This window comes from Nicotiana sylvestris, chromosome 3, assembly GCF_000393655.2.
Source record: "Nicotiana sylvestris chromosome 3, ASM39365v2, whole genome shotgun sequence".
Taxonomy (NCBI): Eukaryota; Viridiplantae; Streptophyta; class Magnoliopsida; order Solanales; family Solanaceae; genus Nicotiana; species Nicotiana sylvestris.
The window spans coordinates 24,619,484-24,646,178 of NC_091059.1; the positions used below are offsets into that span (position 1 = coordinate 24,619,484).

The 26,695-nt window shown below is 38.6% G+C and overlaps 1 protein-coding gene across 3 annotated transcripts in view; it reads left to right on the forward strand.

Annotated features, from left to right (window-relative positions):
* The first annotated feature begins 717 nt into the window (after positions 1-717).
* The window catches only part of LOC104212125 (protein PHOTOPERIOD-INDEPENDENT EARLY FLOWERING 1), a 35,278-nt gene continuing 9,300 nt past the window's right edge, over positions 718-26,695 (forward strand). The window contains exons 1-19 of one of the 3 annotated variants that reach the window (XM_009761326.2): positions 718-883; positions 12,213-12,272; positions 14,548-14,641; positions 16,433-16,513; positions 16,608-16,715; positions 16,847-16,927; positions 17,028-17,116; positions 17,320-17,465; positions 17,554-17,615; positions 19,040-19,175; positions 19,389-19,460; positions 19,544-19,611; positions 19,700-19,834; positions 20,331-20,381; positions 20,573-20,641; positions 20,787-20,849; positions 20,924-24,266; positions 24,581-24,645; positions 24,765-24,829. In XM_009761326.2, the coding sequence (XP_009759628.1) occupies positions 14,582-14,641; positions 16,433-16,513; positions 16,608-16,715; positions 16,847-16,927; positions 17,028-17,116; positions 17,320-17,465; positions 17,554-17,615; positions 19,040-19,175; positions 19,389-19,460; positions 19,544-19,611; positions 19,700-19,834; positions 20,331-20,381; positions 20,573-20,641; positions 20,787-20,849; positions 20,924-24,266; positions 24,581-24,645; positions 24,765-24,829 (4,694 nt within the window). In that variant the 5' untranslated portion in view covers positions 718-883; positions 12,213-12,272; positions 14,548-14,581. Of the gene's footprint in view, positions 884-12,212; positions 12,273-14,547; positions 14,642-14,950; positions 15,562-16,432; positions 16,514-16,607; positions 16,716-16,846; positions 16,928-17,027; positions 17,117-17,319; positions 17,466-17,553; positions 17,616-19,039; positions 19,176-19,388; positions 19,461-19,543; positions 19,612-19,699; positions 19,835-20,330; positions 20,382-20,572; positions 20,642-20,786; positions 20,850-20,923; positions 24,267-24,580; positions 24,646-24,764; positions 24,830-26,695 lie in introns of those variants that run through there. The other 2 variants (XM_009761316.2, XM_070170706.1) reach the window with 2 other exon arrangements.

Here is a 26,695-nt window from a genome sequence, read left to right on the forward strand (position 1 = left end):
GTACAATTCTAAATACAGTAAGAAATCCCATGATTAGCTAATTAATCGGCCTCTTCTTGATATGTGCCGAGATTTCTGCCGCGATCCTCGTCCGATTGCGGATATTTTAGCGTTCCGTTATTTGGCTCGGGAGGCCTTCCTCGATCTTGCTCGGACTTTATCCCGCTCGATCTCGGTCTTGGCTGATCTCGATCTCGATTGGTCCTTGAGTCACGAGCTTGGCAACCTAACTCCATGCCACGGTCCGGTACGACATGGGGTCGAACCTAGGCCTGTCATGGCATGGTCTCGATTAATCATAAAAAAGGGCAAGCCCGATTTTGACCGTGTACAAGCAATTTTACTTTTATAAGGGGTTTATGGTTTGATTTTGAGAATAGACATAACCCTTATATTTATATTTGGGTAAGGTTTCAACTATCTAGGAAGTTTAATTAACAAGGGATGTATTTATAACATATAAACATTACAAGGGTACTTCAGGTGATTCACTTTGAAATTAATCCATATATTAGTATCATCATCACTTTACATTTTTAAAGATATATAAAAATAAAAGACGAGCAGTATTACTCTGTTATTCCGTACAGAAGCATCACGTTGTACCGAACAATCTCATTAGTCCGGCTTTGAGAAAGGGGAGTCGGGGAGTCCACCTATAAACTTATCCAAATGACACTTTTGCCCCACAATAAATATCCTAAAAGGGGTAAATCTGGTTTCGTCAGTCCCATTCCAAACTTTCCCTTTAATCGAAGCTCCGTCGCCAAATTTTTTTCCAACGCCACTGCTAGTACCGTCGCCGCCGTTGCTGCCGAGGTTTCTCCCGCCGGCGTTTTTCACTCGCCTTCTCCGGCGGTTTCGTTTTCTTTTTCCGATTAAGGTTAGTCGGATAACTTCATTACCTCTTCTCCCCTAACCCTTCGCTCCCCGTCCGCCTGTAAAGTCTTATTTTTGCTATTTTTCTTTTTTTATAAAATAAAATTTCTACTTTGCATGTACACGTTAGATTCGAAAGTTCGGACTTTTATCTTTTTCTTTTACGCGATTATTTATTTTTTTACGTTTTTTTTGTGGAGCTTTTATCCTTGCATTTGAACTCCTGTACGAAGAAGTCAAAGATCCTTATTTTTTTTTTCAAGTGTGAAGGACTCTTATTTTGTGAAAACTTTGATCTGAGCTGAGACAAGGGGTAGTGGGTAAAGGTCATGCAAGTAAAATCTTTGAGTTGTCACATGTTTTTGACACTTTTTTTTTGACAATGGTGGTGTCCGAGGCCAGCTTGAACACACCTCGGAGAATGCACTGGTTGTGTTTAGGTTGGCTGTGTTTGACTGGTTAGGGAGTTTAAGAAAGAAAGAAAGATTTTTGCAGCTTGTGGTCTAAACAAGTCATAAATATTTGTTGGGCTATAAATTATCTTATTACGGGTAAAATATGAAGTTTGAAGTTAAATTATTTCTTAATAAGTATGACTGTCTTTTCGGAGCAGACTAAAAGGAAAGTATGCCACAAAAGTTTGGATGGAGTGAGTACGCATTAACTCTCTACTCAACAATGCATAGGCATATGAGAAGAATTAACCTAGTGTAATCTCTGATGTGATTAGTACCTTGATTCTCAAGTTGTTAGTCCAGCTCTTCAATCATTAGGTCACCCCGTTCGAGTTCTTGGCACTCCTTTGTAAAAGGTCGCTTTGGACAGAGTAAAATGCATAGTATCTTGGGCAATCCTAAGATAGGGTTTCCCCACAATGAAGCCGCCTAGGTATTAGGATTTCTTTTGAGCATGTATGATCCTGGAGTACCATAAGAAAGCTCCCCCCACACCAAGCTGACAGAGAGTTTCTGTAGGACAAATTAGAGGAATAGGGGCCTCTTATCAGCTGCATGAATCTCAAGATGAAGAACACATGCCTTCAAGAAAAAAAATGATGGATGAGGCTATGTATGGCCCCCTCCTTTCTATGAAGATGCCAGAAGGGTGTAGGTCTTTTACTTCGGGGCAAAAAGTATATAAAGGTCCAATCTTTTAGTGCAACAAGAGTAAAATGCATAGTATCTCGGGCAATCCTCTTATCAACTGCATGAATCTCAAGATGAAGAACACTTGCCTTCTTCAAGAAAAAAAGAAAGATGGATGAGGCTATATATGGGCCTTTCCTCACTATGAAGAAGCCAGAAGGGTGTTGGTCTTTAGTCTTTTACTTCGGGGCAAAAAGTATATAAAGGTCTAATCTTTTAATGCAACAAGAGTCAAATGCATAGTATCTCGGGCAATCCTAAGATAGGGTTTCCCCACAATGAAGCCCCCAAGGTATTAGGATTTCTTTTGAGCATGTATGATCCTAGAGTACCATAGATGAAGAACACTTGCCCTCTTCAAGAAAAAAAAATGATGGATGAGGCTATATATGGGCCTCTCCTCACTATGAAGAAGCCAGAAGGGTGTTGGTCTTTAGTCTTTTACTTCGGGGCAAAAAGTATATAAAGGTTTAATCTTTTAATGCAACAAGAAGGCTTATCCTGTTCATATGGTAAGAAAATAGTTGCAACTAGTAAGCTATATGGATATTCATCTTGATGGAGAAGTCCTCCAATCTGGAATTCTGAAGCTAAAATCAGCAGAAGAGCCGAAAAGCATAGCGGTCCACTTCTTCCGCTCAATCATGACTGATAAGCAAATGTCTAGATGCATGCTGTAAAGCATCCCCTCTTCTGTTAAAAGTGCAAGTTTGAATATTTGGATCTATGGTAAGCACCGCTAGATGTAAATTTTCCCACATATCGAGCATGGGCATTTGGAACATCTGATCTATTAGATTCAGTAACAACCTGGGGATACTCCGTTCGTCGAATTGCTTATCTCAATGCCATTTCAGTTATTTCTTTTATGCCATTTCAATATAGCTCCCATGTTGTCTGTCATATCTTTAGGAAAAAAGAGGAAAACTAGGCCTATTAGGGCCATTCGAGACGAACTTATTGCAGCGGAGGGAAATGAGGACACATTTCAAACCAGTAAAAAACAGTGATATTGCGAGACCAATAACCAGAAAGGCCTCTTCTTAATAGAGCCTGCGTTCAATAACCCAACCTAGCAACAATGACTGCATATTTCTAGGTCAAGCAGAATGTTCCTTTCAATTTGATAGGATATTGCTAAAACCAATCTATTTTAATGGTTTGTAGACGGACTCCTTGTTCAAAGGTGCAAATTTTGCAGTTCTTTAAGCATAGATTTTTGATGTGTGCCCTTTTTATATTTACCTTTGGATGGTCAGAGCATTGCCCATAATTTGTCATGTGAGGCTAATTACTTTGTTTCATCTCTTTTCTGATTTCAGACTGATTCTGCTACTTTGTGTGTTCGTTTTAATTCCTGGTGGCTGTTACTTGGCGTATCACTTTCTTATCGTCACACTTGAACATTCAAGAATCAGAAATTTGTAAGGATACACATAAAAAACCTGGGCATTTTTAGTACAAGTTAGATCCATTGCGATGCAAATACTATATTTTAACTTTAAGCATCTAAAGAATGTCATAAGATCTGGCATTTGATGCCCTCTAAGTCGGGGGATTGTGATCCTTCCAGATCTGATTCATTAATAAAGTCACTTCTGAAGCAGTAGTATAATAATTACAAATAAACCTAGAAACCATAATAGAAGTGAAAAAATCATGACCCTTTCATTTGACTCTATAAAAAAGAGAATTTTTTAACTAAGTCTAAACCATAAGACACTTATAAGGAAAAAAAACTAATAACATAACAACAACGATAACAGCAACAACATATTCAGTATAATCCCACATAACGGGTTCTGGGGAGGGTAGTGTGTACGCTGACCATACCCCTACCTTGTGGAGTATAGAGACGTTTCCAATAGACGCTTGCCTTAGGAAACAACCTCTCTGCCCTTTTTGGGGTAGGGGTAAGGTCTGCGTACACTCTACTCTCCCCAGACCCCACTAGTGGGATTTTACTAGGTATGTTATTTTACTCGGCTTAGGAAAGCATAAGCACCACATTAATGAAAAGAAAAATAAGAAGGGACACCACAGAGAAGCCATGTAAGATCAGCATAAATAACAACAGGATATTAAGATGACCGAAATGCAAGAAACAACATGTAGTCATAGAAACCTAATACCAACAGAATGCGAGAGTACGTACTAATACTTCCGGTATGAACAATCTAGACTAGTTAACCTACTACCCTATTCCTCGACCTCTACACCTTCCTATTAAGGGTCATATCCTCAGTCAGCTATAGCTAGGGGTGGCAAATGGTCGGGTCGGGTCGTTTATGGGTGGGTCGAAAATGGATAATGCAAAAACAGATAAATTATTTGACCCGATCCAAATTTAATATAGATAAAAAACGGTTAGCCGGCGGTCCATATTATCCATGACTTCCTGAATATGATCACTTTTGGGAGAATTCCTAGTCTCTCAAACTTGAGGAACCCCCAATTTGAGGCTTTACAAATGTAAAAGTTAAACCCATTAGTTATCCATTGGTTATCCATTTTCTAAGTGGATAATATGATTCTTACCCGTATTTGACCTTTTTTTAAAAGTTCATTATCCATCCTATATTTTAATGGATAATATGGATGGATAACTGTTTTCTTTTAATCATTTTGCCACCACTAGATGTAGCGGCGGCATGTCTTGCCTAATCACAATTTTTCTTCGGCCTACCTTTACTCTCCCTCTCCTTAGACCCTCCAATGTCAACCTCTCACATCTCCTTACCGTTGTGTCTGTGCTTCTCCTCCTCCTCACATGTTCAAACCATCTAAGCCTCGCTTCTTGCATTTTGTCCTCAATAGGGGGCCACACCCACCTTGTCCTGAGTAATTTCATTCCTAATCCTATCTAACCTTGTGTTCCCGCACATTCATCTCAACATTCTCATTTCTGCTACCTTTATCTTCTGGACATGGGAGTTCTTGACTGGCCAACACTCAGCCCCATACAACATAGTCGGTCTGACCACCACTCTATAGAACATACCTTTATGTTTTGTTGGCACCTTCTTGTCACACAAAACACCTGAAGCAAGTCTCCGTTTCATCCATCCTGCCCCAATACGATGTGTACATCTTCGTCAATCACCCTATCCCCCTGTGTATAATAGACCCAAGGTACTTAAAACTTCCTCTCCTAGGGATGACTTGTGAATCCAGTCTCACCTCGCCTTCCACTCCCTGAGTTGCACCATTGAACTTACACCAAGTATTCTATCTTGATCCTGCTCAACTTGAAACCTTTAGACTCCAGGGTTTGCCTCCACACCTCTAACCTTGCGTTAACACTGCCTCACTCTCATCGGTCAGTACAATGTCATATGCAAATAACATGCACCACGGAACCTCCCATTGAATGTGGCGTGTCAGTACGTCCATTGCCAGGGCAAACAAAAAAGGGCCGAGTGCCGACCCTCGGTGCAACCCCATCATGACCAGTAAATGGTCCGAGTCCCCTCCCGTTGTCCTCATCTGGGTCTTTGCTCCATCATACATGTCCTTAATCGTCCTAATGTAGGCAACGGGTACACCTCTAGCCTCCAAACATCTCCACATAACCTCCCTTGGGACTTTATCGTAAACCTTTTCTAAGTCGATGAACACCATATGCAAGTCCTTCTCCCTCTCCCTATACTGTTCCATCGATCTTCTAACAAGGTGAATAGCTTCTGTAGTCGAACGCCCCAGCATAAACCCAAACTGGTTTTCGAAAACATACACACTCCTTATCCTTAGCTAAGCAGCTTGATACCCGATAGTTGTTGCAATTTTGAATATCACCCTTGTTCTTGTACAAAGGAACCATCGTGCTGCACCTCCACTTTTCGTGCATCTTTTTCGTCCTAAAAATGATATTTAAAAAACCTAATGAGCCACTCCAAGCCCGCCCTGCCCACACTCTTCCAAAACTGTCGGGATTTCATCCGGCCCGGTCGGCCCCTGCTCATCTTACACATAGCCTCTACGACCTCCTCAACTCTAATCCGCCTACAATTCCCAAATTCACAACGACTAATAATATAAATATTGCAAAAAAGAGTGATTTTATGAGTGCCAACAATTTTAGAACTTAAAGATTTATGTACTTATTGTTTTTTGATGGTTTCAAGCTCAATAAGATTCACATTTTATGACCGCATGCTTATTTGGTTTTATAATCTTAAATAATACTTCCTCTAATTTACTATTTCGGTGTTTTGGTAGCTGGACATTTGTTTACACTCGATAGTAATTCTACCAAGAAAAAAAATTAATAATTTCAAGCGTGGACTTTAACTTACCGAACTAACTTAGTAAAGTAGAAATCATTAGGTGTGAAATACTGAAACCATATACTGTTTCATGTGTATTTGAATGCTTAGGGACTTTATCTTACTTCCTAGTTCCTATGTCTTCGGGTTTCGTGGCGCTATGAGAATTCAGTGAAGTCACTTCATCAATATATTGTTTCTTGTAGTTTGAAGTAGCCACTTAATTTTCTAAATTCCTTTTGCTTTTTTGTTTTTTCTTTCCATTTTAGCACATTCTATCTAGATGTAGGATGAAGGTGAAGTGGGTTGAGAACCTGAGGTCTCAGGTTCAAATCCTATCGGAGAAAAACACATTAAAATATTTCTTCCTATCTGTCCAAGCCTTGGTGGATAGGGTTACCTGGTACCTGCTGCGGATGGGAGGTAGCAGGTATTCTGTGGAATTAGTCGACGTGCGTGTAAGCTGGCCAGACACTACGATTATCACAAAAAAAGAAAGTAAAGTAAGTGTCTTTTTATTCATTGTATAGTCGAACACAACCATTAGATACAGAGATATTGAGATTCATGCAGGAAGATTACCTGAACAAAAAAATTAGGAACATTGTAGTTTAGCTGAATTACTGGCTTAGAGACATCATATGGAGCTCGTTGAAGAGCTTAACATTGGTATTCCGGTTGAGGAGGTGATTTAGTTCTTTAAGAATATTGTCACGCCCCAAACTAGGGGAGGCACGACTGACACTCGATACTGTATTCGATCGAGTTAGCCACTAAACATACTAGCTAACTAAACTGGGCCCAACAGATCGAGCAGCACAACATCTGAAATACTAAGCCTGGACCGTTAAAGTCATGACCGGAATAACAATAAGCCATATAAACAAAGGTAGACGAGCCAAAATAATAAAGTACTAGTTGGCCGACGAGGCCGCGATTGGAGGCATACATGCCTACACACATATATATACATGTCAAGCCTATGGGTTGGATATTGAAAGCTGCAAAAAGAAACCCAGAATACTGTGTCCACAATAGCTTTTAAGAGTGTCATAAGCACTGTCGGAACAAGGCCCCGACTATACCCAAACTGTACACAAAAGTAATCATCCTATGAAAGCTCCAGGAAGAGGTGGAGCTTACCAACTCACAGCTAAACCCCGAAATCCTAGCGGTGGGGTCGATCGGAGTCCCTACCTGGACCTGCACGCACGAAACAAAAATGCAGTGTCCCCAGGCAACGGGACATCAGTACGAATAAAAATGTATTGGTATGTATGGCAGAAAGTAGAATCATACATAACTGATGTAAAAAAAATAATAGTGAAACCACCTGACACTGAAACTCTTATAGCCTCCATGACCGACATCCGCCCTTATAGTAATCAATTATGCATGGTATGCTCGTGTCAGCGTATGTCGTGAATACATATATATTGATGCAAATGCATGACATACCCAACCAAATGCTAGCAATGGCGGTCTCTCCCGATAGCTAACCGGTATCATATTGCCAACCTGTGGCCATCTGTACAATATATATAGTTTTTCGGGCAAATAGGCCCCTTACCTCCGATTATAGCTCGAAGTCCATGCATAATATGCCATGTATGATATGAACTTTGAATGCACATAATAGGCCATAACAAGAACTTAGCCTATCTTGGCTCATTGGTACTCTTATTCTCATGATCTCATAATCACCTTCGTATCGCATACAGTTGTCTTGTGTAATCTCATATGTTTTCTTTGAATAAATAAGCTTGAAAACTTAACTCGACTTTTAGAAAGATAACTTAACTCTGAAGATGTTCATTAAAAGCTTAAGGTGCTTCACTTAGTCCTTATACCTGATTTCTTGATAATTAGCAAAGGAAAGTATATCAAAAATCAAGTGTTTTAATAGTTTAAACGTAAAATTTATATTTGAGATTTTTGGAAATCGATGTGTCACTTTAGAGATTTTAAAATATATTTTAACAATGAAGAAGGACTGATCGTAAACTAAATGCCTTTATTTTGTTTAGTCACACAACCCAAAGACGAATAAGAATTCATATATATAGACATATGGATAAGAAAACCGACAAAATGACATATATAGATGTCGAATACCCTAATTAATTGAACGAGTGGAATATCAACCTAATAGTATCATGAAAATACTTCAGCTACGATCCCAATGCCTTTCACAGAAGGTCTTTCTAGCAATAGAATAGTAAAATATCACATTTGACGTCTTAAGAATTTCCAAGAATTCGTGCAAAAAGGAAGGACGGAGCTTAGCCTTAACATACCTTTCCAATGAACGTCCGAATGCCTGTAGTTCCTTCACGAAAGTTGTTCCTTACGTCCTAAGCTTCGCAAACACTATATATATGCAGTTTATATGCACCTATAAATAGTTCATAATTGAGTTTAAATTGGCAGATTTGCCATATGGCCCTAACTTGACGAAACGTCCGTAGAACTTTGTAAAAACGATCATAAAAGAGTCCCAAGATGATTACCTTGGAAAATCAAGTATAAAGCCTGAAGAACCAGCAAGAACAACAAATTCCTATCTTCCAAAAGTAGCTCCAAACACAGCTAATAGAAGGGGGAAACGATTGCAAAGCGTAGAGATTGAGTTTCTAGGCACGGGGACAAACTTTAACGGTAGAAATCGTTAAAAACGTACCTTAATCACTCAAGAACACCATGGAACCCTTTCTTCAGCTCTCTCACTGTTTTGGGACGAAAATGAAATGTTTTTGGGTCTCACAAGTCGGATTTGCCGACTTATATCACTTGTTTGACCCGACTCGGTTCGCGACCCGGTTTCAGCCTGGATAGTCTGAGGTAAAACAGTCATAACTTTTTACTCCAATGTCCGTTTGATGTGAGGTTTTTTTGGTTGCGAACTAGACTTGTAGACCTTCGATTCATAGGTTGTGGGTCCCATAACTCATTATATATTGGGAGAAATGATCTGATAAGACTAAGCCATATAAACAAAGGTAGACGAGCCAAAATAATAAAGTACTAGCTGGCCGACGAGGCCGCGATTGGAGACATACATGCCTACACACATATATATACATGCCAAGCCTATGGGTTGGATATTGAAAGCTGCAAAAAGAAACCCAGAATACTGTGTCCACAATAGCCTCTAAGAGTGTCATAAGCACTGTCGGAACAAGGCCCCGACTATACCCAAACTGTACACAAAAGTAACCATCCTATGAAAGCTCCAGGAAGAGGTGGAGCTTACCAACTCACAGCTGATCCCCGAAATCCTAGCGGTGGGGTCGATCAGAGTCCCTACCTGGACCTGCACGCACGAAACAAAAATGTAGTGTCCCCAGGCAACGGGACATCAGTACGAATAAAAATGTATTGGTATGTAAGGCAGAAAGTAGAATCATACATAACTGATGTAAAAAAATAATAGTGAAACCACCTGACACTGAAACTCTTATAGCCTCCATGACCGACATCCGACCTCATAGTAATCAATTATGCAAGGTATGCTCGTGTAAGCGTATGTCGTGAATACATATATATTGATGCAAATGCATGACATACCCAACCAAATGCTAGCAATGACGATCTCTCCCGGTAGCTAACCGGTATCATATTGCCAACCTGTGGCCATCTGTACAATATATATAGTTTTTCGGGCAAATAGGCCCCTTACCTCCGATTAAAGCTCGAAGTCCATGCATAAGCCATGTATGATATGAACTTTGAATGCACATAATAGGCCATAACAAGAACTTAGCCAATCTTGGCTCATAGGTACTCTTATCCTCATGATCTCATAATCACCTTCGTATCGCATACAATTGTCTCGTGGAACCTCATATGTTTTCTTTGAATAAATAAGCTTGAAAACTTAACTCGACTTTTAGAATGATAACTTAACTCTAAAGATGTTCATAAAAAGCTTAAGGTGCTTCACTTAGTCCTTATACCTGATTTCTTGATAATTAGGAAAGGAAAGTATATCAAAAATCAAGTGTTTTAATAGCTTAAACGTAAAATTTATATTTGAGATTTTTGGAAATCGATGTGTCACTTTAGAGATTTTAAAAATATACTTTAACAAGGAAGAATGACTGATCGTAAATTTCTCTAATAATTTTTCTAAACTTTGGGTTAAATGTATCAGATCATTTCTCCCAATATATAATGAGTTATGGGACCCACAACCTATCAAATTGAAGGTCTACAAGTCTAGTTCGCAACCAAAAAAACCTCACATCAAACGGACATTGGAGTAATAGTTATGACTGTTTTACCCCGGACTGTCCAGGCTGAAACCGGGTCACGAACCGAGTCGGGTCAAACAGGTGGTATAAGTCGGAAAATCCGACTTGTAAGACCCTAAAACATTTTATTTTCGTCCCAAAACAGTGAGGGAGCTGAAGAGAGGGTTCCATGGTGTTCTTGAGCGATTAAGGTACGTTTTTAACGATTTCTACCGTTAAAGTTTGTCCCCGTGCCTAGAAACTCAATCTCCACGCTTTGCAATTGTTTCCCCCTTCTATTAGCTGTGTTTGGAGCTATTTTTGGAAGATAGGAATTTGTTGTTCTTGCTGGTTCTTCAGGCTTTATACTTGATTTTCCAAGGTAATCATCTTGGGACTCTTTTATGATCGTTTTTACAAAGTTCTACGGACGTTTCGTCAAGTTAGGGCCATATGGCAAATCTGCCGATTTAAACTCAATTATGAACTGTTTATAGGTGCGTATAAGCTGCATATATATAGTGTTTGCGAAGCTTAGGACGTAAGGAACAACTTTCGTGAAGGAACTACAACCATTCGGACGTTCGTTGGGAAGGTATTTTAAGGCTAAGCTCCGTCCTTCCTTTTTTCACGAATTCTTGGAAATTCCTAAGACGTCAAATGTGATATTTTACTATTCTATTGCTAGAAAGACCTTCTGTGAAAGGCATTGGGATCGTAGCTGAAGTATTTTCATGATGCTATTAGGTTGATATTCCACTCGTTCGGTTAATTAGGGTATTCGACATCTATATAGGTCATTTTGTCGGTTTTCTTATCCATATGTTTATATATATGAATTCTTATTCGTCTTTGGATTGTGTGACTAAACAAAATAAAGGCATGTAGTAGTTACGATCAGTCCATCTTCCTTGTTAAAGTATATTTTTAAAATCTCTAAAGTGACACATCGATTTCCAAAAATCTCAAATATAAATTTTACGTTTAAGCTATTAAAACACTTGATTTTTGATATACTTTCCTTTACTAATTATCAAGAAATCAGGTATAAGGACTAAGTGAAGCACCTTAAGCTTTTTATGAACATCTTCAGAGTTAAGTTATCTTTCTAAAAGTCGAGTTAAGTTTTCAAGCTTATTTATTCAAAGAAAACATATGAGGTTCCACGAGACAACTGTATGCGATACGAAGGTGATTATGAGATCATGAGAATAAGAGTACCAATGAGCCAAGATAGGCTAAGTTCTTGTTATGGCCTATTATGTGCATTCAAAGTTCATATCATACATGACATATTATGCATGAACTTCGCGCTATAATCGGAGGTAAGGGGCCTATCTGCCCGAAAAACTATATATATTGTACAGATGGCCACAGGTTGGCAATATGATACCGGTTAGCTATTGGGAGAGACCGCCATTGCTAGCATTTGGTTGGGTATGTCATGCATTTGCATCAATATATATGTATTCACGACATACGCTTACACGAGCATACCATGCATAATTGATTACTATGAGGTCGGATGTCGGTCATGGAGGCTATAAGAGTTTCAGTGTCAGGTGGTTTCACTATTATTTTTTTTACATCAGCTATGTATGATTCTACTTTCTGCCTTACATACCAGTACATTTTTATTCGTACTGATGTCCCGTTGCCGGGGACACTACATTTTTGTTTCGTGCGTGCAGGTCCAGGTAGGGACTCCGATCGACCCCTCCGCTAGGATTTCGGGGTTCAGCTGTGAGATGGTAAGCTCCACCTCTTCCTGGAGCTTTCATAGGATGGTTACTTTTGTGTACAGTTTGGGTATAGTCGGGGCCTTGTTCCGACAGTGCTTATGACACTCTTAGAGGCTATTGTGGACACAGTATTCTGGGTTTCTTTTTGCAGCTTTCAGTATCCAGCCCATAGGCTTGGCATGTATATATATGTGTGTAGGCATGTATGTCTCCAATCGCGGCCTCGTTGTCCAACTAGTACTTTATTATTTTGGCTCGTCTACCTTTGTTTAACGGTCCAGGCTTAGTATTTCAGATGTTGTGCTGCTCGATCTGTTGGGCCCCAGTTTAGTTAGCTAGTATGTTTAGTGGCTAACTCGATCGAATACAGTATCGAGTGCCAGTCGTGCCTCCCCTAGTTTGGGGCGTGACAAATATGATAGAGATTTTATTGAGATTTCCTGTTATCCATAGTTATACCATAGTTAACCGAACGAATAATACTGCTGTCATAACACAAAGCATGGGCTCTTGACTTGCGTGTGGATTTGTTTGTTTGGGATTCTTTGGACATACGTATGTCATTTTTGAAGTTTTATACATTGTGTACAAGTTGCGTTTTTCTTGGTTGCTATCTCTTTGCTTATAATATATATAAAGTAATGTAATAGCTTTCCTGTACATACTGCACAGCATACAATTATTGTTGGTAATTAACAAAAACTATCTCTTACTGCTACCAAATATATAAAGTAATTTGTAAAGTGAGGTGGCTGTACGAAAATAGGGACCTAGAAGCACGGGTATTTAGGATTAGGGGGTTGTATGCATCCTGGGAGCGTGATATTTATAAGGAGCTGTTAATAGAAGATGTGATAAGGGAGCAGCTGGTTTTCTGTCTACCGGCATCATCCACCAGTACATTTCAATCAGTGCATTCGAGAAGAACAAAATATAGAAGAGTGTTTAATTAATGATCTTCATTGTTTTATGTTGTAAAATATTCTACTGGAGAGAACTTTTTTCTGTTTGTTTGTGTAAATAAACTTGATGTGCTCAGTTGATAGTTCTTATATGTGGTTCAGAAATGAACAACTTCTGAGAAGAGTGATAGTATCCTTCTCACCTATCTAGTTAGTTTTAAAAAACCCTAGAACATTCCCTAGTTTTTTCTTCCTTTTGATAGGCAAAGTAAGGGTTTTATTGACGTAAAATAGCCCTGTTAAAGATACATACAAAGTGTAAGGACATTACAAAACGTATAGTGAACTAAGGGTTTTATTGATGTAAAATAGCACTGTTAAAGATACATACAAAGTGTAAGGACATTACAAAACGTATAGTGTAAGAAACTATCATGATGGGGCACTAACAAATTTGCCACAGCCATGTTAAACGAAAAACTAAGCAAGGATTAACAATTGAATTTAAGTTTAACTACAATGTCCTCGTCTTGAAAAGCTCGTGCATTTCTTTCCTTCCAAATGACCCACCCTACAGTTGCGACGATGGAATTCCAAGTTTTAGAAGAGGCATTAGTCAAGCCTTTTTTATGCAGGAGGAAGTCCAAAGTAGTTCTTGGCATGCACCATAGGATTCCGAGAATAATAAAAACAAAATTCCAGATTTGGGAAGAAATCCTGCAGTGAAGGAATGAATGGTGATCTTCTTCCTGCTCCTTGCAAAGTGAGCACCTATTACATAATAGGAAGTCCCTCTTTTGTAGATTATCCAATGTGAGGCATCTGCCTTTTGCAACAATCCAAGAGAGACATTTGACCTTGTAAGGGGCATTGCTCTTCCGAATTGTTTCCAAGGCCAGGGAACCAGACCAGGGGGTGAGATAGTGAGGGTGTTGTAGCAGTTTTTTAAAAGAGAAGTGCCCTTTAGTGTGGGGTTTCCAGAAGATGTACTCAGAAGTTTTGTGGAAATGAATAATTGAGGAGAAGGATCAACTGCGGTAGAGAATAGGAGAAGTGTCTGGGATAGTGTCAAAACCTGTTTTTTCTTCCATCGCCCACCACAATGGATAAGGTGAAAGCATACATGTAATCTTCCCTAGCTTTTGCTCATCTGGAGAAAACAACTAGCCTCGCTTATCCTTGATAAGATCATAATCTGGTGCCTCTTGACACCAGTTAGACATTCCTCTTTGGTAGTTGTTAATAAACTATACCTACATACTGTGTTTGATCTAGATAAGCTAGGTGTTTCCATATTCTTGAATTCATTTTCCTTTCCTATATTCTTCCTTGTTATGGAGATAAGTTTGTGCCTGTAGCTAATTTTCTTTTTACATGTGTAGAGGCCGGAATCATGGTGTATGTATCTTGAGATATATGGCTTCTAAAGGGTACAAGTCTAAGCCGGACCATGAAATACGTGTCCGACGTCAAAAGGTATGAATTGGATCTTAGTTGCAATCATTCTTAAAGTTAGAAGCCATCGTCTAAAGTCTGGATTTTTCAATTGTGTTAATCCTTTTTCTTATTGATCCAGTTTCTTTTATATCTGCATTCTCAAAGTGAATGGGGTTGTTTCTCTATTTTCTTTTTTCTTTATCTTTTTCTAGTTTTCCCCTCTTGTGGGATTACACCAGGTTGCTGTTGTTGTTCTTTATCTTTTTCTGTTTTTGGGCAAGTGAGGACTGTTTTTGAATAGTGCATTATTCCTTTTTTGGTGCTTAGGCTGAGCAAGTATCCATGATGTTAGCATAGCAGTATGCATAGAATGTGAATGGATTGGTCTGCTGAACCTAGGACAATCTAAGCATTGTGGTTGGTGGGTGATAGTCCAAACCCTGGCAGTGGTTTTTCAGCCATGTAATTTGAAATTTTCTTGGTTGCTAAAATGTGCCTATTTTAAAGGCATTCCAGTTCCAGCTGCAAATGGCACACAGGCACTACAGTGAAATCTAGTGGGTGGAATACACTATTGTGCAACAGTACATTGATGAGATTCCATGTAAATCTGTCATGTGCAGAAGATGTTTTCAAGTCTTTATTTCTTAAGGGGGTATCTTAATTTAAAGTTCACACCAGGGAATCAAGTATACTTTTAACTATATCAATTTACGCCAGAAGGTCTTATCTAGAATGGAGGCTGTTCATAATTATGTTTGGACTGAACCCTTGGAAGTATCAGCAGTCGATGTGAAAGAGTTAATAAGTAGAGCAATTAGCTGCTGCTGTGTTGTCTATCAATGTATGGATGCCTTTTTGTTTTAAAGCAAACTGGATGCCGTCCTAGAAGATGCCAAATGCTCTCATTATTGGAGAATGACAAAGATAACTGTGAAACATAGTATATTACTGTTCAGGTCCATGCATTTCGTTAATGTTTTTTGGGACTTCTCACTTGGTTGATCCAAAGTTGCAAATTGATCCTTTTAGTGCATTAGTTCATTAAACTATTTAACTTTTGTTTTCTATTTTCTTGTTATCTAATACTCTTGACTGGAACATGCTGATGTATCAAAATGTTACACATTTGACCCTGGCATCACTTTAATGATTACAACTTGCCATATGGCCTATTAGCATTGTGATTGATTGTTCTGCACATGCTTTTCTCACGTGACTAACCAATTGTGATTATTGCAATGCAATGCAATCTTAGTGATACTCGTTAAAGAAATAGACAAAAAAGCAGTCTTCGAAACAGCAAGAACGAAAGAAAGAACTCTAAGCTTGCCTTCCCATGAGCTCCTAGGAAAGAGATCCTACTCCCAAAGAAAGGTAGCTTAAGAATATTCTGTAAGAGAGGAGGTTCTTTCTTGACCTTGTATAAGGATGGGGGAATATGGAAAGATAAAATGTGAAACATAATATAAACCACTAGTTTTAGTGGAACATTTCAGAAAAATATGAAAAGATAAAATGTGGAACATATTGCAAATCTAGTGTCAGAATCTGTTGGACCAAATTTTTTCCCCAAACAATTGTGTGACATAGGTTATGTTCTTTCTTGCTCTTGAGAGATATAATTGAAACAGATCTACCTAATTAGTAAGTTAGATGTTCGGGTATCCCCATGATGGAATTTGTTCAGTCATGGGTAGGTAATAATTGTCCTATCATAGTGTTATAGGATAAGCTCTGGTAGCTACATGAATGAATAATCAGGGGGTACCTTGTTACTTTCTTGTGTTTTACATTTTCCGCTTGCTTATTTTCTTGATTTGTATTTAGGGTCTTGAAGCACCTAAAGAACCTCGACGACCTAAAACACACTGGGATCATGTTCTGGAAGAGATGGTCTGGTTGTCAAAGGTATAGAAAGTCCTTTCCTTAGTTCAGGAGCAATTGTGTAAGCTATTAGATTAATGTCAATGAAGTTATTCTAAGGAAGATATCTTATTTACAGGACTTTGAATCAGAGAGAAAGTGGAAGTTGGCTCAGGCAAAGAAGGTTGCTATACGAGCTAGCAAGGGAATGCTTGATCAGGCGACACGGGGAGAAAAGAGAGTTAAGGTTGATGTTTTATTCTCTTCTCCCTGCACGTGAATATTGTCGTATTTAGTGACCAAAACTTCAGTATTTTGCATTCTTTACTATTTATATTGCTAAATTTTACTTATTTCTCTTCTATAATATGTCATCAGGAAGAAGAGCAACGTTTGCGAAAAGTTGCACTCAATATCTCAAAGGACATCAAAAAATTTTGGTTAAAAATAGAGAAGCTGGTAATTCATTTTCTGGAGAATTTTCTGAAGCAGTTGGTTTTTTCACTCCAAGTGATCTTGAGATTTGACAGAGATTGTTCCCATGTTTTTCATATTTCAGGTTCTTTACAAGCATCAGTTGGAGTTGGATGAGAAGAAGAAGAAAGCACTTGACAAGCAGCTAGAGTTCCTTCTTGGACAAACAGAAAGGTTCAGTCCTTTTCCCTTTCTATCCTGCTTTGCTGACGCCATTTATATTGCTAGGAAGACCCTCTTATTTGCTATGAAAAGATGTTAAAATTTTGTACACACAATGAACAACATGATCAGCCCTGATAGCTACGAATTGAGGTTTAGTTGATTGATTGACCTAAGAATAACACAATTTGGCACTCTTCTTGTTTTTATCCCAGGTACTCAACAATGCTCGCAGAGAACCTTGTAAGTTCACCAACTACTAGCAAACGAACCAATTCTTTGTCTGCACCAGAAGCCTTGAGAATTCAATTAAAAGAAGGGAGTGAAGGGGATGTAAAGAATCGTGCAGGAGAAAATCTTCGTAAGTACAGTAACTAGATTTCTGACCAATATTGACAAGCGTTTTGACAATATTTTCCCCTAGTTTCTTACGTAAACTGAAATTTCAGAATCTCATTCGACTGGTAGTGATATTGATGATGATTTTGACGTGCAGTCTGAAGACGAAATGGTAAGCTTTCGAATAGCAATAGTGGAGTTTGATACTGTGCATATTTATGTTTGTAGGATCTTGAAGTCTTACATGTCGCTCATTGTTACCATTAGAAAGTTGTTTGACATGTATTCATGAAATACTTGAATGCGAGGAGCAGAATGAAATATTTATACTTGAGCTAGAAACCAAATTATTGATCATAGCACTTTGCGTGGCTTCAATATTAAGCTAATTTAGGAAACTAGCTTTGAAGCCAATTTTCTGATGACACAAGTTTTGGAGAATTTTCTTCCTCTCTGCCCCCTCTCTTTGTGCTACACAGTTGATATCACAGCCCTGAATAGAGCTTGATTTATTTGCAAATAAGACCTAATCAATATGTTGATCTTTATGGCGAATTAAAATGTACTTAGATGACCTTGCAGAGTATAACATTACTAATGCATGTTAATGCAATCATCTAATCCAAATGGCAGGCAATAACTTTATGGGGGCACCAGTCATTTCAGACCTTTAATTTCTTGAAGCAGTTGTGTGGATTCTCATAACCAAGGTCATAACATATAATGTTGAATTATGTGAGCACTTATTATTCTCATCATGGACGATCTTTTTTTGTGAAGAATGTCAAGGATCAAACCTTCTTATACTAGATTAATCTTTTTGTTCCAGAACTCAAATGTCAGGAAGTTACCTCAGCTAATCCAAATAGTGTGAAAAATTTATATTTTATCACCTTTTAGCCTTAAACATTCCAAAGCAAGAAACAATAAATTCAAGTACCTTGTATAAAGGAATTCAAGGAGTCTGAAAACATACAACGTTTGTGCACACTCACACATAATGGGGAGATGATTTGAAGTTGACTGTTGTTTTTTTTTATTTCTGTGTGGCTTTACTGTTGTTCGGAATTTTTTAGGCTGAGAACTGAACAGGGATCTGACTGCAACCATTTTTTTGGGGATAAAGATTTGACTGCAATTGTCTGATCTCTATGAAATCATTGGTAGTCATTGTTAGTAGGATATGTACCAGAGAATTTTGTGTTATGGTATATTATCTATTGCATTGATCAAGTCAAAAACCATGTTGCTTTGTCTTCTGTACTTTCAAGTCGTCTGTAGACTAGAAGTCTCTGATGAGTTACCAATCTTTGTACTGGTGAAGCGAATTGAGTTCCCACGTCCTTTCTGGGTTGGGTTTGAGAAGGGCGCTCTTATCAACACCGTTTATTCATTTGATTAATCTGAAGTATTTATGTGGTCCTTTATCTGTTCCTATGGCTTAATTGATTGTTTTTTTCCTTATTAACTTCTCTGGTTTTGAGTTATAGCCATGTGAACCATTATTGTTAGAGGGGGGATATTACAAAGTCTGTTGCGGTTCTGCTAATTTTGTTCTACAAAACAATATTGTCATGTATGTCGATGCTGCTTTAGGAAGATGACGAGCATACCATTGAAGAAGATGAGGCTGTTATAACTAAAGAAGAAAGGGAAGAAGAGTTAGCTGCTTTACAAAATGAAATGGATCTACCTCTTGAGGAGCTTCTTAAGCATTATGCAGTTGGGGAAGGTACAATATGGTTGATTGAGTTATGCTAAAGTTTTTCACATTCCTGCCTCTTCCATCCTTCAAATTTGACAAGTTTCTGTATCATCTGACGATCGTGAGGAAAATGAACTATCTTGTCTTATGTCTCCTTGTTTTTTAGGATAATCCCATGATTTTGGCGAAGGATCATCTAAATTATGTGTTTGATTTTGTTTAATCGTTGCGAACTTTCAGCTAGCAGAGATTGTAGCCCAGAGAAGAGTGGTGCAGATGTTACGGTCAGTTCTGGCGAGGACAGTGATAAATGTGAGTGGATCTGCCACTTAGTTTATTTGCTAATTATTAAGTCATGGAACTCTCCATGAATTTCAAATAATGATGTTGTACAGGTAGAGATGATGATGTTGCTATTGAGACCAACGGGGGCTGCTCACCTGCCATTTCTGGTCGTCGTTCTGTAAGTTGTATGTGTTTATGGTTACTGCTTTGACTTCTATAACGAGGTAAGTGGTCAAGGTGATATATATGCTTTCTGGTACTTGCAGGTTGAAAGTAATGGCGTCTTATCAGTACCAAATAACCAGTATCCTGACCTAGGACAAAACAAGCTAAAAATTCCTCCAAAGAAGTATCAAGAGTTAGACAAAGTTAATTTGTTAGGTGTCTTTAATGATGAACAGGTGAAGATGCTTATCTAACAACTTTTTTCTAATTAAACCTCTCATTATCAATTATCAATATTCCAATCCTGACTAAGAAGTACTCTGCAGAAATTTTTCCTTAGCTAACATCCAAGAAAACTTATCGCTCATTACTTATCATTAAAAACCAATGCCTTGCAATATAGATGTTTGTGTATATTTGTTTTTGGAATTTTAACTTGATGCATGACCATCAAGTACGATTTATTGCTTTGTCATAGAGGAGCTGCACTTCTGGGGTCCTCCTTCAATGCGGGCCCAATTGATAGCATTTGAGTATTGAATATCAAGATTTTGGAGGGAACTTCGAGTGTGAATCACTTATGATGAAAAAAACTAAAATTTTCATCTCGCATTTTCATGGAATGCAGTGTTTTTCTATCAGAAGTTGGTTTCTTTGGTCTCCTTAGTATGCATCATGATGAGTATCTTCAGTTTTTCATACCTTTCTCTGATTTTTCTCCATTTTATGTAGGATGATGATGATTATGTCCTTGCTCTTGGTGAAAATAAAGAATGCAATATGGTAAGGCAATAACTGCTATATTGTTCAGTTGGTTGGAGAGCTTCATCTTGTCTGAGGCAAAGTTTCATCTTTTTACAGTTCATTTTTTATTGTGTTCTCTAATTTCCGAGTTGAATTTTGTGGCTAATATCTTGCTTTATCTAGGCTTTGAGATTGCTTAAAAATTTAATTACTCTGCATGGTTTTGATAGGATGATGAAACAACTTTGTTAGAGGAGGAAGAATTGGCAAAGGCAGAGCCGAATGATGCTGCAGATGAGGTAAAAGCTCACTCTTTTGACCTTCATAACTGAAGATGCATTCCATCATACGTAGACCTGGTCCAGTTTTCCCCTCACATGTAATGGAGCTTCAAAATGGTTGAACATTCCATTTGATTTCTTGAGCTAAATTCTCAATTTTCAGATTGCACTGTTGCAAAAGGAGAGCGAACTTCCTTTAGATGAGCTCCTTGCTAGGTATAAAGAGGTATGTGGTGCTCTGCTCTTCTGTAGGACTTGGTTTACATTTTATTCTCACCACTGTCACCTTTCGCTTGTTAGGATTATGATAGTGATGAAAATGTGGGGGATGATTCTGAATCATATGCGTCTGCTTCAACAGCACAGAATGTATCTGAACTGAGTCAAGTAAATGATGGACTGAGTGATGTACTGCCCACTACAGTCGCTGAGACAGAAGAAAGGGAAGTTGAAAGCATGGATAAAACAGGGGAAGAAAGGCAGAGTGAGAATTTTTCAGAATCACCAGCAAAAAATGAATCTGAACCCAATCAAGTAAATGATGGACCGAACGATTTACTGCCCACTACAGTCACCGAGACTGAAGAAAAGGAAGTTCGAAGCATGGATAAAACAGTGGAAGAAAGGCAGGGGGAGGATTTTTCAGAATCGCCAGCAAAAAATGAATCTGAACCCAGTCAAGTAAATGATGGACCGAGCGATGTACTGCCCGCTACGGTCACTGAGACAGAAGAAAAGGAAGTTGGAAGCATGGATAAAACAGGGGAAGAAAGGCAAAGTGATGATATAATTGCTGATGCAGCAGCTGCTGCCAGATCAGCACAACCAACAGGTAACACCTTCTCAACAACCAAAGTGCGGACTAAGTTCCCCTTCCTTCTAAAATTTCCCCTTCGTGAGTATCAACATATTGGTTTGGACTGGCTTGTAACCATGTATGAGAAGAAACTTAATGGGATCCTAGCAGATGAAATGGGTTTGGGGAAGACTATCATGACAATTGCTCTTCTTGCTCACCTAGCATGTGAAAAAGGAATATGGGGTCCTCATCTTATTGTTGTCCCAACTAGTGTCATGCTAAACTGGGAGACTGAGTTTCTTAGATGGTGTCCTGCTTTCAAAATTTTGACATATTTTGGCAGTGCAAAAGAGCGAAAGATTAAAAGGCAAGGTTGGTTGAAGCCAAACTCGTTTCATATATGTATCACAACTTACAGACTTGTTATACAGGACTCCAAAGTTTTCAAGCGTAAGAAGTGGAAGTACTTGATTTTAGATGAAGCTCATCTAATAAAGAATTGGAAATCGCAAAGATGGCAAACACTTCTCAATTTTAACTCAAAACGGCGTATTCTTTTGACTGGTACACCATTGCAGAATGATCTCATGGAGCTGTGGTCTCTAATGCATTTCTTGATGCCTCATATTTTTCAATCTCACCAGGAATTCAAAGATTGGTTCTGTAATCCTATATCTGGAATGGTTGAGGGACAAGAAAAGGTTAATAAGGAAGTTGTTGATCGCTTGCATAATGTCCTTCGTCCCTTTATTCTCCGCCGGTTGAAGAGGGATGTGGAGAAGCAGCTTCCTTCAAAACATGAGCACGTCATTTATTGTAAGCTATCAAGGAGGCAGCGTAACTTGTATGAAGACTTTATTGCCAGTTCGGAGACACAAGCTACTCTTGCTAGTTCAAATTTTTTTGCAATGATAAGTGTTATAATGCAACTTCGCAAAGTGTGCAATCACCCTGATTTATTTGAAGGACGTCCAATAGTGAGCTCCTTTGATATGAGTGGTATTGATATGCACTTGAGCTCTTCCATTTGCTCGATTCTGTCACATGGTATCTTTTCATCTATCAACCTTGGGGCTTTGGGGCTGTTGTTTACACATCTTGATTTTTCAATGACCTCTTGGGAGAGTCATGATGTTCAATCCATTGCTACCCCTTCAAGCTTGATTGAGGGTCGTGTGACTCAAATTCATGGTGAAGAAACTTCACTAGTACTTAAACGGAATAAGAAGTTTCATGGGACAAACATATTTGAAGAGATCCAAAAGGCACTCGTCGAGGAGAGGCTAAGAGAAGCAAAGGAGAGAGCGGCATCTGTTGCATGGTGGAATTCCATCAAGTGTAAGCGGAAACCTGTATATTCAACAAGTCTTCGGGAGATTGTTACTGTGAAACATCCTGTTCACGGTATTTACTGTCAGAAAAGTAATCCCTTGTCATACCTGTACTCCTCTAGGCTTGCAGACTTGATACTGTCGCCAGTTGAGAGATTCCAAAAAATGGTTGATCAGGTTGAGACTTTCATGTTTGCAATCCCTGCTGCACGTTCCCCAGCACCTGCTTGCTGGTGCAGTAAACCAGGTACTTCCGTATTTTTTAGTCCAACCTTTAAGGAGAGATCTTCTAAGGTTCTCTCTCCGCTTCTCACTCCTTTTCGCCCAGCCATTGTTAGAAGGCAAGTCTACTTTCCAGATAGGCGGCTCATACAATTTGACTGTGGAAAGCTGCAGGAGCTTGCAGGTTTGTTGAGGCGATTAAAATCAGGAGGTCACCGTGCACTAATTTTCACCCAAATGACAAAGATGCTTGATGTTTTAGAAGCTTTCATTAATTTGTATGGTTACACTTACATGCGTCTGGATGGTTCTACTCTGCCCGAACAGAGACAAACTTTGATGCAACGGTTCAACACAAATCCAAAGATTTTCCTTTTTATTTTATCAACCCGCAGTGGTGGAGTTGGCATCAACTTGGTGGGGGCAGACACAGTCATCTTTTATGATAGCGACTGGAATCCAGCTATGGATCAACAAGCTCAAGATCGCTGTCATAGAATAGGCCAGACCCGTGAAGTACATATTTATCGATTGATAAGTGAGAGTACCATTGAAGAGAATATTTTGAAAAAAGCAAACCAGAAGCGAGCTCTGGATGATTTGGTTATACAGGGTGGAAGTTACAACACTGAATTCTTCAAGAAACTGGATCCAATGGAATTGTTCTCAGGCCACAGAACAGTTTCCTTAAAGAACATTGAAGGAGAGAAGAATAGCAATGTTACTGAGGTTCAGCTCTCTAATGCTGACGTGGAGGCTGCTCTGCAAAATGTAGAAGATGAGGCGGATTACATGGCTCTGAAGAAAGTTGAACAGGAAGAGGCAGTAGACAATCAGGAGTTCACTGAAGAAGCAGTTGGTAGGTTGGAAGAAGATGAACTTGGTAATGATGATGAGATGAAGGCTGATGAGCCTGCTGATCATGAAGTCCCAGTTACAACATCAGGCAAAGAACTTGTGGCTATGTCAAATGCTAGTAATCCATTAAAAGAACAAGCAATTACTTTTGCTGGTAAAGATGATGACATTGACATGTTGGCCGATGTCAAACAGATGGCAGCAGCTGCTGCTGCTGCAGGACAAGCTATCTTGTCTTTCGAGAGTCAGTTGCGTCCAATTGATCGATATGCTGTACGTTTTCTGGAGTTATGGGACCCTATCATAGACAAGACAGCTATTGAATCACAAGGTCATTTTGAAGAAACTGAATGGGAATTGGATAGAATTGAGAAATTGAAGGAAGATATGGAAGCAGAGATTGATGATGATGAAGAACCTTTAGTTTACGAAAGTAAGCTTATCTTAACCCCTTCATAACTGTTTGTTTTTGTATTTGTTCCGAGTAAATATTTGACCTAGCTATCTATGGAAGAAAATGTTCAGACTGAAATAGTTTGTAGCCTCTTATATGTGAGGAATATGATCAAATTTGGCCTTCGATGCTGGTCATTAATTGGATCAATACTATGATTTGAAACAAAAATGTTTTACTGGTAGTTATACTAAACATTATCTTAGATATTTGAGGTTGCAAGCATTTTTAATTAGCTGAATATATGCTTCTAAGAATGTATTTCAAATGAGTAACGTTCCTGTTAATGTCAGGATGGGATGCTGATTTTGCGACTGAGGTATACAGACAGCAGGTGGAGGCTTTGGCTCAACATCAGGTCAGTAATTTTGTGATACTTTGGGTCATTTCTCCTGTCACCCTTCTCCTTTGGTCCTTTATAAAATCTGAAGGTTTCACATCTGTTCTTTTGGAATAACTTACCTTATAATATGACAGTTGATGGAGGAACTTGAAGCTGAAGCTAAAGAGAAGGAGCTTGCAGAATATGAGAACTCGATGGGGTAAGTGATTCCTGTAATAATAAGTAACTGTTTCCTATCGTTCTTTCATTTCTTTTATGTTTTCTTTCTGAGATAATTAAGAGTCTGCTTGTCTTTCTTCTTCTATTCTGAATCTTTACTATTCCTTATCTTTTCTTTTGGAATCTTGATTGTCAATTATCTTACTTGACTTTATTAGCTTCTACCGTTTTGCTGTAGGATGTTATTTGTGCCTCCATGGATCAATATTTTTGTGTCGTTAGTATTTAGGGCATGCATAGTGAGATTAGCTGTTTCTTCTTTGCTCGTGCTTTGCAAGATCTCTTCCGGAGCTTTTGTGGTATATATATATTGACTTAATTCAATGGATTATTGTGGTTTGATGGAATGAACTTTGGATGAGGGCTTTGTCCTGTATATATCTGTTCCTTTATGTAATTTTCTGTACCATCTTGGTACTTTTATCGATAAAACTTTACCTTATCAAAAAATAAAAAATTTGGATGAGGGATTTCCACTTAAAGGAGATTGATTGTACCTGTTAAGTAAGAAAGTGTCTTAATTAGGAATGTGGTGTTGTCTATTTCTATGGTTTTGTACAATTCTCACCTTCCAAGCTAGTTTTTAAGTTTGAGTTAGGCCCAAGCTGATATTAGAGCCAGATCCATCCCTATTCTTGGTTTACCCAATGTTGGGTCCTCATGTTATATTGTTGAGACACATGATGTCCAGTCCCGAACTTATGGGGTGGGGGTGGAGATTAAGTGTCCTACATTGGCAGAGGGAATGGGTTGTTTTTCTTATATACTCTTGGACAATCCTCGCCTCATGAGTTAGTATGTTGGGGTTGAGTTAGGCCCAAGGTTCATTTTATTGAAATTTGGGTATATGTGCTTTCGTACTCATTATTGGTTGGTGGAAAAATGGCAAAAGGTCCAAAACTACCCCTGGAATATCGGAATTGGTACAAAAATGCACTCTGTCCACCTATTTGAATAAAAATCGCGCACCGTTATTTTTTTGGGTCAGCCTTACCCTTATTACTAACGGCCCTTTCTGAAAAAGAAAAAAAAAAAACTTATTCAATATCCAAGTGTCTTAAGCCCATTGGCCTAACTTAAACCCCAACCCAAATATTCAAACCCACCCGTAACCCGTCCAATAGTCGACCCATCCCGATTTAAACCCTATTAATTCAAAATTGGAATTCAAAATTTTGAACCCCACTCGATCACCTCACCTCTGCCAGAACGTCACCAGAAGAAGCACATCCAACCAAAAGAATCAGAAAAAAAGATGAGAAAGAATAAGAGAGAATCGAGGAGAAGAAATCAGAACAAAAAAAGCTGCATTTATCAAAATTTCTGGGAAAATTGCTTCAGCGTCTTAAACACCAGCAAAATATTGGTCCATGGTGGGACTTCAAAAATTCTGCACAAAAAATATCAAATTATTGGATTCCAAATCATCAAAAATTGTGCAGAACAAGCAAAAACTATTCCGACAATGTAATTGTACTTTAATGGAAAAAACTAGATGATGATCCCATTGATTGATTATAACATAAAAAAGTGCCTTCTTGTCCAACTTTAAGGAGCTTCAATCTTTAAGAATGAAAAAAAATCATCGTTGGACCCATTTGATAGAAACAACAACAAACCCAGTGTAATCCCACAAGTGGGGTCTAGGGAGGGTAATGTGTACGTAGAGATGCTGTTTCTGATAGATTCTCGGCTTAAGAAACAATGGCAAGGAAGCAACCGACCATAACTAACTAACAAGGAAAAACAAAGACACAACGTATAAAAACAAAGATTTAAAGATAAGAAATACAAGAATAAGACTAATACTATTGTTCGAATGACACAACATGCAATAAAAAGATCT